Source organism: Paramormyrops kingsleyae, chromosome 2, assembly GCF_048594095.1.
Source record: "Paramormyrops kingsleyae isolate MSU_618 chromosome 2, PKINGS_0.4, whole genome shotgun sequence".
NCBI lineage: Eukaryota > Metazoa > Chordata > Actinopteri > Osteoglossiformes > Mormyridae > Paramormyrops > Paramormyrops kingsleyae.
In genome coordinates this window covers 22242432-22256921 of record NC_132798.1, presented here as the reverse complement: position 1 = coordinate 22256921, position 14490 = coordinate 22242432, and the positions used below count along the sequence as shown (strand labels likewise).

The 14490-nt window shown below is 41.8% G+C and overlaps 1 protein-coding gene across 2 annotated transcripts; it reads right to left on the bottom strand.

Annotated features, from left to right (window-relative positions):
• Window positions 1–462: 462 nt before the first annotated feature.
• Window positions 463–14039, bottom strand: golm1 (golgi membrane protein 1). 2 transcript variants are annotated; one of them, XM_023802978.2, is made up of 11 exons: window positions 13750–14039; window positions 11903–12057; window positions 7220–7399; window positions 4307–4361; window positions 4106–4208; window positions 3710–3821; window positions 3103–3280; window positions 2568–2765; window positions 2158–2262; window positions 1918–2068; window positions 463–1794 (listed from the first exon to the last, which is right to left on the bottom strand). In XM_023802978.2, exons 2-10 carry the CDS (start codon window positions 12029–12031, stop codon window positions 1944–1946), a joined length of 1185 nt encoding a protein of 394 aa, XP_023658746.2. In that variant the 5' UTR covers window positions 12032–12057; window positions 13750–14039; the 3' UTR covers window positions 463–1794; window positions 1918–1943. The 2 variants fall into 2 exon arrangements, with proteins under 2 accessions (XP_023658746.2, XP_023658745.2); XM_023802977.2 differs by having other exon boundaries at window positions 463–2068; window positions 13750–14037.
• Window positions 14040–14490: the final 451 nt, after the last annotated feature.

Here is a 14490-nt window from a genome sequence, read left to right as displayed (position 1 = left end):
TCACAAGTCAAAAAAACCTGCCATTTTAACAGGGGTGTGTATGCTTCTTATATACACTACATTCATCCTAAGGAAAGTAAGTTTTAAAGTTTTTTTAATTGAACCATGTTTTACACCCACTACTTGTTCTTATGAGCTTGTCTGTGAAGGGCAGATTACTGAAGTTTTAATGGGATTCAACATGCCCTAATTTAATCCCTGTCTGTTCTGTTTCTTCAGATCAGCCCTAGTGAGTCACCCCAATCTGAGAACCCATTTCTCCTTTGGCAATGCCTGGTTTTACCCACGTAGATTAACCTGCTCAGTCAAACTCTGCACATGAACTATCGTATAGTTCCAGGACTGTGGCTCGGGCAAATGGAGCAAGTGAGGAGGGGAGTGGTGTGTGTGAGCAAATTCCCCCCCTGAGTGGTGACCGGTGAACTCCAGCAGGACAAAGAATGGCAGAAATGAACTGTCACATGCTTGCAACTTGTATTTTATTCCTGCCATGTCTTAACATGGCAATATAATAACAAAAGAAATCATCAGTCATCTATTTTATTTTATAGACTTGAAACTAGAAGAAAGTGACATTGTGACAAGTCTTTTTTTCCCCAGTTCTCAGCAAAAAGAAAAGACACGATACAAGATTTCCAAAATAGTATCTAAATGTAGAAATCATCCCGTGATCCCTGCAATGCTCAAGAACGTCTCTGCTGGAAGACAGCAAAGCCCCAAGAAGCAGAATTAAGATCGCTTTCATTCCAAGAGTTTCACTATAGTAACCAGAACTGCACCACATTCCTTCGTTCCAGTGATGTGTCACGGCTATAGAACTGCACCCCATTCCTTCGTTCCAGTGATGTGTCACAGCTATAGAACTGCACCCCATTCCTTCGTTCCAGTGATGTGTCACGGCTATAGAACTGCACCCCATTCCTTCGTTCCAGTGATGTGTCACGGCTATAGAACTGCACCCCATTCCTTCGTTCCAGTGATGTGTCACGGCTACAGAACTGCCTAAAATCTGGTCCATCTCATTTATCACACTATATATATATACACATATATATATTTTTTCAAAGAACTTGAAAATCTGCATACTGCTGCTACATCACCAGCTACCAGCATCAGTAAACGTCATGCTGGAAGTCACTGCAATAACTCATTCTTTCAAGCCATAACTCAAAACAGCAGGTGCTGGATGCTAAAATGTAACTATGAGTTTGATTCTGTAAAAAGATAAAAGATCTCTGAATCAGAAATCACTGAACATCCATTATGACCGCAGAATAAAAAGGAAAAAAACCTTCAAAATGAAGTGTTAATGAAAATAACACATAATTAACCTCAACCAAGTTAAATAAATAAACGATGACAGAAAGGCAGGAGTACAGCTGATAACTGGAACACATTAAGGCGTCTTTCTGCTACTAAGAGCAGTCATAGAAAAATGGAAGTTATATAAATTCACGATAAATTCAATATTCTTTCCATTGTGTTTCTCTATACATCCTATTGACCACAAATATCTAATGTGTTTTCTAAAACAATAGAGTTTCTCATCTTCATAGTTAAAAGCAGTAAAAACTGAATTTTGTCTATATTTTAAAAATACATTCATGTTGGCAGCCCGGAGATTGAAGGCAATGCACAGGTCCTACGCAGGTCCTCTTCTTTTTACAGGTTGTCTTCTCTTCCATTTTGAGCCTTTATCCAGAACTGCGATGTGATGGAGCAGCTGCCCGTTTCGACTCAATACGATCCAGCCCCCCCCCCCACTCCCCCCCAAATCTGCATTCCCAACTGCTCCTGCAGTAGCAACACATTATTTAATGATCATAAAAATTCATGTTTCCTGGAGTGATCTACTTCAAAAAAATCTGTGGGTTTTTCTGCCATAAGGACGGCTTCACCCACCAAGTCACCGCATACCTGAGGAGGGCAAATCCTTCACTGCCTTATCCGTTCACCTCGGACAGCTCAGCCTGCTTGTCCGCCTCGAATTCACCTTCATTATCGTCATTGCCGTCGTACTCTGCCAGCATCTCATCCATTTCGTGCTCTAGGCGACCCGGTTCTTTACCTGGGATTGGGAGGAGAGCCCATTTTCCCCGAGATCTGGCGAGGACCCCCAGCAGCCAAAAGGAATATCCCCCCAGGAGATGGCCCTACCTGTATTCCCAGGGAGCTGGGCATCCATATCCCTCATGCCAGCACTGGGATCCACCTCGTAATACATTCCATCATCTTCCTTGTTCATCCTTCCGTTCTCCACAGCTGGGGGCCAAAACCAGGAAATGACATCATTTTTAGAGTGGTGATGTTTCTTCACCCAATAGTAAGATCAAAGTCAAAGTCAAAATGAACTTTATTGTCATCTCCACCATATACAGGTATACAGAAAGACTTAATTTAAGAAGTATACATTGTGTAATATTGGGTAATGTGCAGTATTGTAGTGTGTAATGTAATCAAAGGTAGAAGCTGAGATGTTATGATGTTGTGGCTTTTCTGGGTCCTACAGCAGTTTCCTACTCACATGAGACTTTGGAACGGTACATTAAAGGGGACGGGGGTCTCACCATCAGATGTAAGGTCCGCTGTATGCACATCCAGGACCTGCGGCTTGTTTGTTTCTGTGTCATTGGTTTTAGGGTCCTTTTTCTCGAGCTCCACGCCCACCACATTCTCCTGAGGAGTCCTGTCCTTCGCCTTGTCCTCTGGCCTGGCAGGAGCCGGCTTGTTGTATGTAATGGTGTCCTTCTCAGACTGGGATGCATCTAAAACATTGAATGAATCGACTAGGAATCAACAAATATTCTTTTGGAAATAGAGTGACAGTATCAAAGTGTTACTGTGGTGCGTGTCAACCTTCTTAGCGTATTTGAACAGTGTTACATAGCGATGGAAGAGACACGTACAGCGTCTCAGAGCCACCACCACCCTGGGATCGATCAACAGTACTTTTGTTACACTTGTGCCACTCTCTGGTGTGGCATTTCTCTACAGCCTTATGTAAAATTCAGGGGAAATGCTGCAGCTAATCAGCAGCATGACATAAAGGAAAGAGGCAAAACGGCATAAAGTCATCCTGCAAACAAGGAACTCGTTGTTTACCATGGTCCACAACGTGGTCGGCGTCCAGCTCTGTCGGATTTGGCTTGGTCTGCTTGGAGACTTGGACGTCTGTCTGCTCCTGGATTGACTGCTTCTTCAAGTCATCCTGGCCCGTTCTCTCCACCAGCCCTTGCTGTGCTCCCTTAATCATTTTAGCTTTTGTGAAACCAGGGGAGGCCTAGGTGGGAAGGGAACACAAAACAACTTAGTGCCAGAAACAGACGACAACATAGACCCATTCTAATTACTTGAACACAGTGTGAATTACATCACACAAATAGCGCCATGCATAAGACGCTAAAAAAAGCAAATAGAAAAATCCTAAAGAAGTCTCACAATTATCGCAGTGTGTGTTTGGGGGGGTGGTCCTGAAGGACAGTGATATACAGCATTGATCTTGGGTACTAAAACTCATTTGGCAGCATATGATGGTATGAAACAACCGTTTAAACTGTAAGTGATACACACAGGATGGAATTAAACTGCCCATCTGCACAAAGGCAGGCAAGTCACGCTCTCACATGTTTCAGGTATGGGCAGAACCTAAGCATGAGGTACCAGTGGGTGGAGGGGGTGATCTAGAGCAGCAACGGACAACAGGAGCTACCTGCAGGTGGCCCTGGGGGGCCGGGGTCTCCTTCACTGCCTCCGCAGCCTCCGGCCTGGCTGGCACCTCCTTTGCCACACACTCCTCCTCAAGCCGGCTTTTACACTGCGTCCTGGCCGATCAAACACAGTGCGGTCAGCACAGAGTCAGAGACATGGTCACCGTAAAGGGGGAGGGGGGTTACCATGATTCCAAGGTTCTGAGTGAAAGGGAAGCTAAAAAAAATTGATACATAAATGATAGGTTCATATTCCACCTCCCATCTTAGCACACTGGCAATGAGTCACCCATCCTGAGCCTTTCTGACCCCCGTATACGGTTTCCCCAGAAATCTGCAGCCCTCAAGGGCCCAGACGAGCAGAGAACGGGCTACCGGTGTGGTCCAGGCTCACTCACAGATCGTCGGACAGTTTTTTATCCATGGTGCTTTTATTTCTCTGGCAGTCTTGGAATTCCTTCTGCAGTTTCTCCAGATTTTCAGTCAGAGTGTTATATTCACCTGTGGAGAGAGAAACATGACACTGAGCCAAGTGAACTCAGAGGGCATTTGTCTAACCAGCATTCAGAACGGCAGGCACAAAGGGTCACGGGTCTTACTTTTCTGGCTCTGGATTGTCTTAGCGCTGGAGGAGATGTTGAAAAGCAGGTCCTCCTGGGGAAAAAAAAAATCCAGGATTAATTCCAGAGCGGGGGGCATTATTTGCTTGTGAAAACCTCAATACCAAAGCTGTAGCTACAGAATTACAGCAAACACTCTCACAGCTTTATATGATGGACGCCGGCTTTTCGGCCACAATTTGATAAACAAATTAGTAGTATGCCTAAAATATTAACGAGAAGCGGACTGTTAAGCCCAAAAGTCAGTAATCTGTATAAATTCAGCATATGCTCATGCTTATTAAATTCAGTTAGCGGAGCCACATGCAACACAAGCGATTAGAACTGAGGTCGCAGTGTAGGGAGGGACAGATCAGCAGCCGCGACATCTATTAAAAGAGGAGATACAGTACTGTGGTTACACAAGCTACAAAGATGGTGGCGGTGTGGCGGTACATTTTGCAGAATAAAGTCGTCACGTTTTCTTTTTGTAAATATAGCTCATTTTAATTATTTTCTTCATTGTCTGTTTTCGTTTCAGTTTTACAATAACAACACTGGTCCCAACAAGCCCAATGCACACGAACACCACTGGCACCGTCAATCCACATACAATAAGTCCAGATTTTAGCCTAAACATTTTCAAAAACACTTATTCAATGTAGATTCGAAGGTAGAAGGCAGAAAACTTTATGGCTTTAATAATAAGTGTTTTTAGCAGCTACAAGGACAGAAGATATTAAAACGCTCTCCATACTAATGGTAATTTGATAAACACGAAAAGAGAGCCTTTACGGTGGTTTTGCTTATTCTGGGGGTCCGGAATAGCACCTGTGTGTTTTCTCTTCAGGCGCTCGTGCATAGTGCTGGTGCCCATGCAGTATGCCATCGAACTCAGCACAGTGTAAAACCAACATTTTGTTATGTGATTATTTGCACTACTCCCATAATTACATAGTAATATTAAAGGAAAACGTGTTATAATGAATTCTAGCATTTTAGAAATCATAATGGTAATTTCATTAAAATAAGAAAAATTAAGCGTTGATTTAAAATACTGACATCGAAGGATTTTCAGCGTCGACATCATTGACTACTTTGACTAATAGCAGCCGCCTACAAGAAAACAACAGCAATAATGGGAGGGGACTGGATTTAGTCACGTCAAGTAGGGCTTTATTGTCACACCATATTATTTACACTAAAGTCACTAAGACACAAAATAACATCCGCGGGATCACAGTGCTACATATATACATAATGTGCATGGCCAGATAGGACAATGGAGGGTGGGCAATTATGGAAGCAGCAGAGTGGTTTGTAGGAAAAATTATAAGTAAATATCAAAGATAAATAAAGGAGTACTGGCAAAAGAGCAATAATGCAATAACTGTCATGTTTTTTTGCCATTTGCACCAAGTGCTGGAGGATGACATTTGAATCAAGATGGAAAAGGGAGAATTTTCAATGTCAATAAGACACCGGACCACACTTAAAGAAACAGTATTCTCAATTCTTCAAGTTGGGAGATAATCTACAATTCTTTGAGAGGAACAAAACTCAGACCAAAACTAAACCAATACTGAGTGCTGTGGCTAGATAATACAAGTACAATTTCCTTTTCATCATTATTATTAGCTGGAACAGATTAAACTTTCTAACAACTACCAGGTCCTCATAAGCAGGATCTAGCACAAGACTGCAGGCCATAGAAAACAATTCAGAATTGAAATGTTTACATAGCTAATCCTCAGTAAACGACACTGATGTTTCAGAGGATATTCAGCAAATATTACACCCTGCGATAAAAGGAAGTGAAGCTGATCTCCTCGTTTTATAACCATAATTCTTCTAAAAGGAGAGACACCCCCAAATTGTATGTAATTACAAATGCAGACAGCAGTTTGTACCCATTCACTGGCCCGGTAGTCGTTTTTCTCCCCAACAACAGTTACCATAGCAACACACCACAACTGGGAATTGGGCAGCCAGGTACACAGAGCATGATTCTGATGTAAATAAGTAGAAGATAAACAGCCGTTACAGCCTTGGGGACATGGGGGGTCTACATTAAATGTATTCTTAATGAGTTGAATAATTAAGGCTCATTTCTTTGCGGCTGAATTAACCACTGTATTTGTTGCACGACCGTCTCTAGCACCCACAGTCCATGTATGATGGAACCATTACATTGCTCCAGTAGCCAAGGAAAACCTAACAGCAGTTTTTAAGACCACTGGGTGACACACCGATCTACTGCTGGCTTGCAGCCGACCTGCTGCACAAAAGCAAAAGATTAACAGCACGTTTGGACTGGAATGCTGTAACTGATTTTTTTGGACAGATGGCATGTGGTTGAACATACAGCCAGGCGTGACAGGACGGGTTAGAGATTCATAGTGGCATGGAACGTCCTTCATGCCCCAGAAATTGCAGATCCTGCTGGCTGCATTTAACAAAGGTTCCTGAGTCTTGCCGTAAGCAGGAACATCGATGGATTAATGGAGAAGTGGCATAGATGTACGCTGGCAACAACATCGGCCTAACGCATTATGGGAAATATCAAGGCTTGGTTAAATGCCCCTGAGCTTTCACACACCGTTTGTGTTATTTAATCCTTGCAGACAGTTTAGAAAGAGGGCCTCCCAGAAATGAGTCACTACAGTTTCCAAAAGTACAGAAAGTCCCAGCAACAAGACAACTCTGAATGAATCAGAAATGCTTACCAAGATCTCACTGTACCTATTCCTGCCTTTTCTCCGCAAGAGTCACAGAACATCAGCATCTTTTATAAACCACCAGCATCCCCAACCTTTTCTACCAGAGATCAGTCCTCGGGCTGCAATAAAACAATGCAGCTGAATCAATAATGCCCAGAGCGAATGGGTCCAATGCGTCTGCCCCCTGCAGTACCTTCTCTTGCCTCCAGGCTGCAGTGGCCACCTCCAATCTGTTGATGTGCTGGGCCTCAATGCGGCCTATCAGCTCATTCTGCCTCTGAAGCTCCTCCTGGAACTCCTTCTTCTTCTGCTCCACCGCCCCCAACTCCACAGACATATGCCGCGCTTTGGCCTGCAGTTCGTAGAGCTTTGTCTGTTTGGGAAACAAAGCAGCACCTGAAGCAAACTTCCGCCACTGACAGGGCCTGTCGTTGAATCCCCGAGCAAGTTACCCGGGCTGTTTGGGTTCCACCATAGTAATAACGTCTGGCATTTGCACAGCAATGGGTGACGTCAGAACTATTAAGACTAGTTTAATCATTTCTGTGCAACTTATATTGTTGGCTTGAGCGGGAAGCTATTAATGAACAGGCAGTAAAGGATAAGTTTTGTTTTTGCCTTTAGAAATTGCCGCTGGGAAAAAAAAAATAAAAAAAATCTGGATTCAAAATTTTAATTACACTGGGAACACAGTGATGTCTGGGCATTATCCTAAATTATGCCCCTCACATGCCACATGAAGGGAAGAGGAGTCTATGTCACTAAGTTGGATTTTTGGGTTAAGAAAACATCTTATTTAAGGTAGTCTGGGCTAAATGTAAGTGAAGGAAGGTAGAATCCATCTAAACTGGAGCACCTTAAGTCCGACAAGTTTTCTAGCTAACCAATAGACAGGCCACTGAAACACTCAACCCTAGCTGTCCGGGTTGGTGTAGAGATCAAGAATCAGGTTCAGACTAGTTTGTGTTTTTTTTCTTCTGTTTTTTAACGGATGACATGTGGCTAAGAATGCAGCCGGGCTGAAGGTGGGGGGGGTTAGCGATTCAGGGCAGACTGAATGTCCTTTCTGCATCAGAAATTGTAGATTTATTAGATTTACTGCTGTTTGTCGCAGGTTTATTGCTGGTGTAGAGGCTAAGGATGGGCCCCTGCCTAGCTGAACACACTTCTCTGAGCATTTGCGGTTAAGCCCTCAACATTCTTGGGAATCCTTCCATTTTTCTTCATTTGCTTATAATATGATTAGCCATTATCAGTAGGGACTTGCACATTCTGCACCGGATACCTTGCCATGGGTGCTGAATATATGTTTTAAAAGTTTCCAATACACCCTAGAGTAGCTTCAGTGAACTAATTCTGTGGAATAAAATACGATATACATTTAACAGCAGTAACATCAATAATCTATATCTAAGGACATGTTGGACATGTTAGACATTAAATGTTGTTTTACTGACACAGGTTAACAAATACCTACCCAACTTTGCAAGTCTTTAGACTGTATGTGTGACCTCTGGATAATGTGAGAATACCGTTTAATGTGTTTCCACAACATTAGTTGCAAATTTGTTCATTATTCATTAACTGCATGAAAGCCCTAATATTTTATGAGTTTTATGAAAAGTGGGCTATCAATCACCTAACAAAGCTCTACCAAGACAAAAATGTCCACATGAACCTCTATCAAAAACTGCTAAATTATAGTATGAACTATTAAGCCTAAACACAAATGCTGTTACGGCAGAAGGCAATTTGTCGGCACTGCTTTCTGTCTGTTGGCGCCACTCTCGGCAACAACGAGTTATTTGATGGACTCTGTTGGCAGATAAGTTAAAGGTAGATAAGTTCTACATTTGGGTTTATAGTTCATTTTCAACTTCTAAATATCGCAATGCTATCTTTTTCTACTCTCATTCAGCCTATTCAAAACACGCAATACGTTAAAACTAGTGCTGTCAAATGATAAATTTTTTTTAATCAGATTAATCACAGGGTTCCTGTGGATTAATTTTGATTAATCATGATTAAATATCATTCATTTTTAATCTATATTAATCACATTTAATTTTGCATGAGCAAACAGACTCAAGAAAAAAGGGAATATATATGCACTTAACATGTTTATTGAACATCTTGAACATGAGTCGGATGCATTCCATCTGCCACAGAAGTGCAATACCATGGACCCATATCAAAAAGCAAGATTTTTTGCTTAGCCGGACAACTTGTCGGATTTAAGGTACCTCAGTTTAAATGGTCTTTATCTTCATTCGCTTACAATTAGCACAAACTACCGTAAATCCGACAAATAATCCAACTAATCATGAAGTCCAATTCTAGCCCGGTTAATTGCCATTGTTAGCAATATCAGTTGATAACACATTACGTGCGGTGCTTTACATATAAAACTCTGTAGCAACACATCCACAGATAAGTTGGACGGTATAGCGTGTGCGACCGATTTAATGAGCCACAAATGAGAAGTAGTGCTTAAACAGTATAAGACTACAACTTTCACTTCTGTTGATAAAGTGCGCAGCCATCTTGGATTCTGAACTCGGGATCCTCTGTGCTGCTCCGAGATATTTCTCGGATGTCCGAGAAACACCAAGAGCAGAGAAACGGGAGCGCATGTAGTCACTTCCGGCTTCAAAACTCCGCAATCCGACTCGGAATACAAGTTCCGAGGGGAAATGGAACGCACTAAAACTACCCGAAATGGGTTGACAGAGACATTTCAGTGATTTTGAATCATTCTGCACTGCAGATGGGTTAATTGCGTTAAAAATTTTAATCAGATTAATCATGATGATGGATTAATCCGCGTTAACCCGTTAATTTTGACAGCCCTAGTTAAAACATAATAAAAGTTAATTGGTTATTGTGTACTGAATTATGTACAATGATGTGGCTAAGCGATGGGGTAACCTTTACAAGTAGGGGTAACAGAGGTTAAATGGGACATATCTACGATATATCTAATCTCGCATTATTGGGTGAATCCATCAACCCCAAATGTCTTCTTTTAAGATGTACAGTGGTACCTCAGTTCTCGAACTCATTAGAACTAGGATTTCTTAAAATTCAAACCAACCAGTTCGAAAAAAAATGACCTACAGCCCGATTTGAATCTCAGAAGTCAAACCGTGAATGTCGACCTAAGATAACTTGTACGCGCGGGGAAATGAGTCACGCAGCACGTCTCTCAGCGGAAACAAAGGGTAAGACTTCAGTCTCAGCCTCGCATTCGCTGTGATAGCATCGTGCATGTTTACACTACCTGAATACATAAATTTAGACAGTAAAAATACATTTAGACAATGATAGACAGTAACAGTAATTATTATATAATAAAATATATTTAAAAATAAAGATCATTTAATCATCATTTTAATATTAATAAACCATTAATACGTTTAATTATAATAATATTGTTTTGCCGATCAGGGACAGAACGGAGACAAAGGCGCAGATGTCATGGTATCGGGGAATACGGGGTTTAATTACAGGTAAGGCAGGCAAAATGCACACGGACAATACAATGACCGGACTGGGGAAACAAACTGAAACGTGGACGAAATACAGAGGACTAATGACAACAACCAGAAACAGCTGATTGCAGGGGGATTCCACATGCGGTTAACGAGGGGGCGTGGCACACGGAAGGAGCGGACAGTCGGAGCAGGACACATTGTTTGGATACATTTACTTTCTTACTTTACAAATTTCTGTTTTGATAAATGTGCTTAGATGTGCTTAGTACAGTATATGCTCTTCTTGTTTTATCCGGTTCATTTTGTGTTTAAATGCTAAAAAAACATATTTAGGTGTACATTTTTTGGGGCCGGGAAGCAATTAATTGGTTTTCCATTATTTCTTATGGGGAAAATTCGATCACAACTCGAACGTTTTAAGATTAGATCCAGAGTTCAGAATGGATTAAATTCGAGTTCTGAGGTACCACTGTATTTGCTTTGTAGTTGTGACGTGGTGATATTCTTGTTCTGCTTTGCAATACTGACGAACATCGGCATTCTCATTCACATTCACTCTTTACTTGGGCCCTCATCTTGTACCTTCTGCCATACTGTCAATTAATTGAGGAGGAAAGCTTTAATTGATGCTTTTTAATGATCAAATAATCAAGGTGAATCAAGTAATCATGACAGCTTGATAAAGATGCAAAATATATTGATCAACATACCAATTTTGCTGGCTGATATTTTAACTTTATCAATGTTCATAGTCAGCAGCACCAGAGCTAAAGACAACTACTAAAATAATGGAGATGATTGCAATGAAAGATTAGCAATTTTCTGTAGTGGAAGATGAGCAATTTTGTCGGTTCATTCACAACTGCTTATTCTGAAGAAAAGGAGAATATCCCATTTTCCTCTGGTGTAACTTACAATGCTATATTCAAATCTGTCTTGGGTGAATTTTAAAGAATAGGCTGCTTTTTGTAAGATCAATAGATTTGGATGTGCGGTACTTTTAAAACCAAGTATTTTGGAGTAGTATTTTATTGACTTTTACTTTCACTCAAGTTACTTAAGTATGAAAATTGAGTACTCTTCCGGCCATTCACAAATGCAATTAATTCATTCAATAATTCAGTCAATAATTTCATTGTGCATACTGAACTAATATTGATGTACCAATCTGTACACGGCAAATATGTGTAGGCTACCTTTCCAACCTGTGTGTAGCTCTAAGAGGCACTACACCCTCGAAATCTTCAAAAAAATTCACTCAAAACCACATTGCATGGTTTTCCAGAACTAATAATCAGCAAATTATTCAGACAGTTCACGACAATGACCATCACCAACACCGTACGTAACTGTCACCAAAACGGCCTCAGCTTAATACTCACCTGCAGCTCCTGGTTCCGTGAATTCGACAGCCAATAGTTGAAACCCAGCACGATGATGCAAGTGATGAAAGCACCTATCAGGAGGGGTGGTGATCTTCCACCTCTGCGGCTGTTTCCTAAAGCTCCCATGATGTTGAACAGTTTGGGTTGGTGGCCTGCACACATATTTACATATATGTAATCGTTTTATTACCTTGTAACTAGTCTGTAGGGCTGGCAAACTACCCCAACGTCTTTGATGTAGCTAATTTTAGGTTTATAATGCAATACAGTAAAATCATCTTATAACGGACTTCAAGGGACCTGGCAAAACAGTCGGTTATTACCAAAGTCCGTTATATCCAGAGTTGCTGTATGCCCAGAACACAACTACAGAACCCCATTTACTCATGCCACACCCCACCAGACACACTTGTGGTATAGATTATTATATTGTACATGTAGTAATCCAACTTTACCTGACCAGATGCGTGACTATTGATAATCATGCCTACGTATCTGCGCTGGATATCACTGGCACGCCAAACGCTTTGTAGGCGGAGCTGCATGTCCGTTATAGCCGAACAAAACTACAGCTAAAAGCGGCCCTGGGACCAAACTGTTTGTCCGTTATAAGCGAAATTCCGTTACATGCGAGTCCGCTATATCCGATGCTTTTTTTGCATGTTCTTAAAGGCGCCCGGCCTGGACCAGCGGACCTCGTCCGTTATAGAAGATATTCCGTTAAAAGCAAGTCCATTATAACGGGATTTTACTGTAATACAGATTTACAATAAGACTGAGAGTCTGAAAGCGTGAGTGTCACGGCCGGTGCGTGAGAGTAGGCAACCCAGTCAGCCGCCCTGGGGGGCCCCCTCCCAGCTCCCCTCCCAGGTCCTGGGGGGCCCCCTCCCAGCTCGGGGCCTCAGGCCATTACTTGCCCTGCCTGTCCTGTTGCTGCGCCTCTGCTAATATTTAGTCAAAATATTGTGTTCAGATTAAATGTAGCTATATACAGTGAATGGAAGAAAAATAATTTAATATAATTATTTAATCTATCATTATCTAGGCAGGTTTCCCGTTTGAGCAGGGCCCCCTGGAGCGACGGATCTGGGTATCCCTCCCAAATTGACATGCCGATCCTCTGATGAAATATTAGAAATATAAGGTTCGTAATGCTTGATCGATGCTCTCATCCGAATCACATTCACAGTTAAAACTAATTAAAATCTTTACGTGAGACGTGATATTCAGCGCGTTTCACTGGGAGCATACCATTTAATATGCAGTAAGCTTTTGTCATTAATTTCACATAGTATTATTGTACGTTTCGTTTACCAACGTTCAGATATACCGGCTTAATAAAATACTAGGAAAGCAGTGACTCGACCCAAAGGACCCGTTTTCCCGAAACAGGTTCCTAATGGGAGCTGGTGAGCTACCTGCGAGTGTTACTTTGGGGAAACCCTCAACATCACCGGGGCGCCCAGGCGGACAAACAAAGCAGCCCCTACACAAGCCGAGGCGCTGGGCTAACACTTTCTCATCTCCAGTGATGCATGCAACATTATAATAACTAATTAATTAACTAAACAGTGATTAAAATGATCAGCGAGATGATATCCCGAACATAGAGATTAAAGCTCGGTGCCCCTAGCCTACACAGTGTAGCAGGAGAGCATATCTCCTACCATAATCAATAGCTTATTCTATTGTAGGTTGGCCACCGAGCCACTCCGAACACCCCCTTTATTATTCCCTGGTGCATATCGGTTCATGCATACCTGATTTCAGATATTTGAAGACATACATGAGGTAGGAAGAACCACCACCAGTAAAACTCTCTTTAGATAAGTCAGACTACTTACTTCAGCGGGGAAAAACAAGGAGATGGCACCGGATCGAGTTAAAGTAAAATGTCCAGATTGTTATTTCGATCTTCAGCTGGTTAAAGGTTCTTATAAAGACGCTACAAAGTACCCATCATAACATACAAATACGGATAAAGCCACCGTGTTCAGCTCTAGGCAGCCGAGGGAGCGGACAGGAAGCGTGCGGAGGAGGGGCTACGGAAGTTAACAAAGTCTAAGCCGGCATCTCAGGCCCGGAAAAAGCCGCTCAGTCCACCGAGGAGAAGCTCTCCGACCGCCGAAGGGGCCGCCAGCTGACTGGCAGGCGATCTGTTTGTTTAATCACAGAGCTGAACACTGAATAATGGCGCGAAAGAATTATTTAGGCTCCAAATGGCTTTTAAATATGCGGACGTCAGAATTCGCAATTAAAATAACCTCCGGTTTGAAATTGTTGTGAGATTATTATTGGGAGTCAAACGAATATTCTATTGTTTTTCTTTTAAACGACGACACAAACCCATAAATCCAATACTAGACATCCAGATGCATATAAGACATACTTGAAGTTAAACAGAGAACAAATGTTTTATTATGCACTATAAGATGTTGACGACTTGATTGTGTTAACAAGTGTAATAAGCTATACTGACCAGTTGTAATTTGAATGGTAAATTAACAAGCTATTAAGTTAGAAAAACATTTGGTGTTTGTATGGTCCAACCACTGGATGGCATGCTCAAGCACACATATATACAT

Excerpts from the sequence above, each read along its gene's own strand:
- golm1 (XM_023802978.2), bottom strand. The coding sequence starts at position 12,031 with ATGGGAGCTTTAGGAAACAGCCGCAGAGGTGGAAGATCACCACCCCTC. Across the intron at positions 7,400-11,902 it reads CACGGAACCAGGAGCTGCAG|ACAAAGCTCTACGAACTGCA; the intron begins GTGAGTATTAAG and ends TTTCCCAAACAG. Across the intron at positions 3,822-4,105 it reads AAAAAACTGTCCGACGATCT|GACGCAGTGTAAAAGCCGGC; the intron begins GTGAGTGAGCCT and ends TTGATCGGCCAG.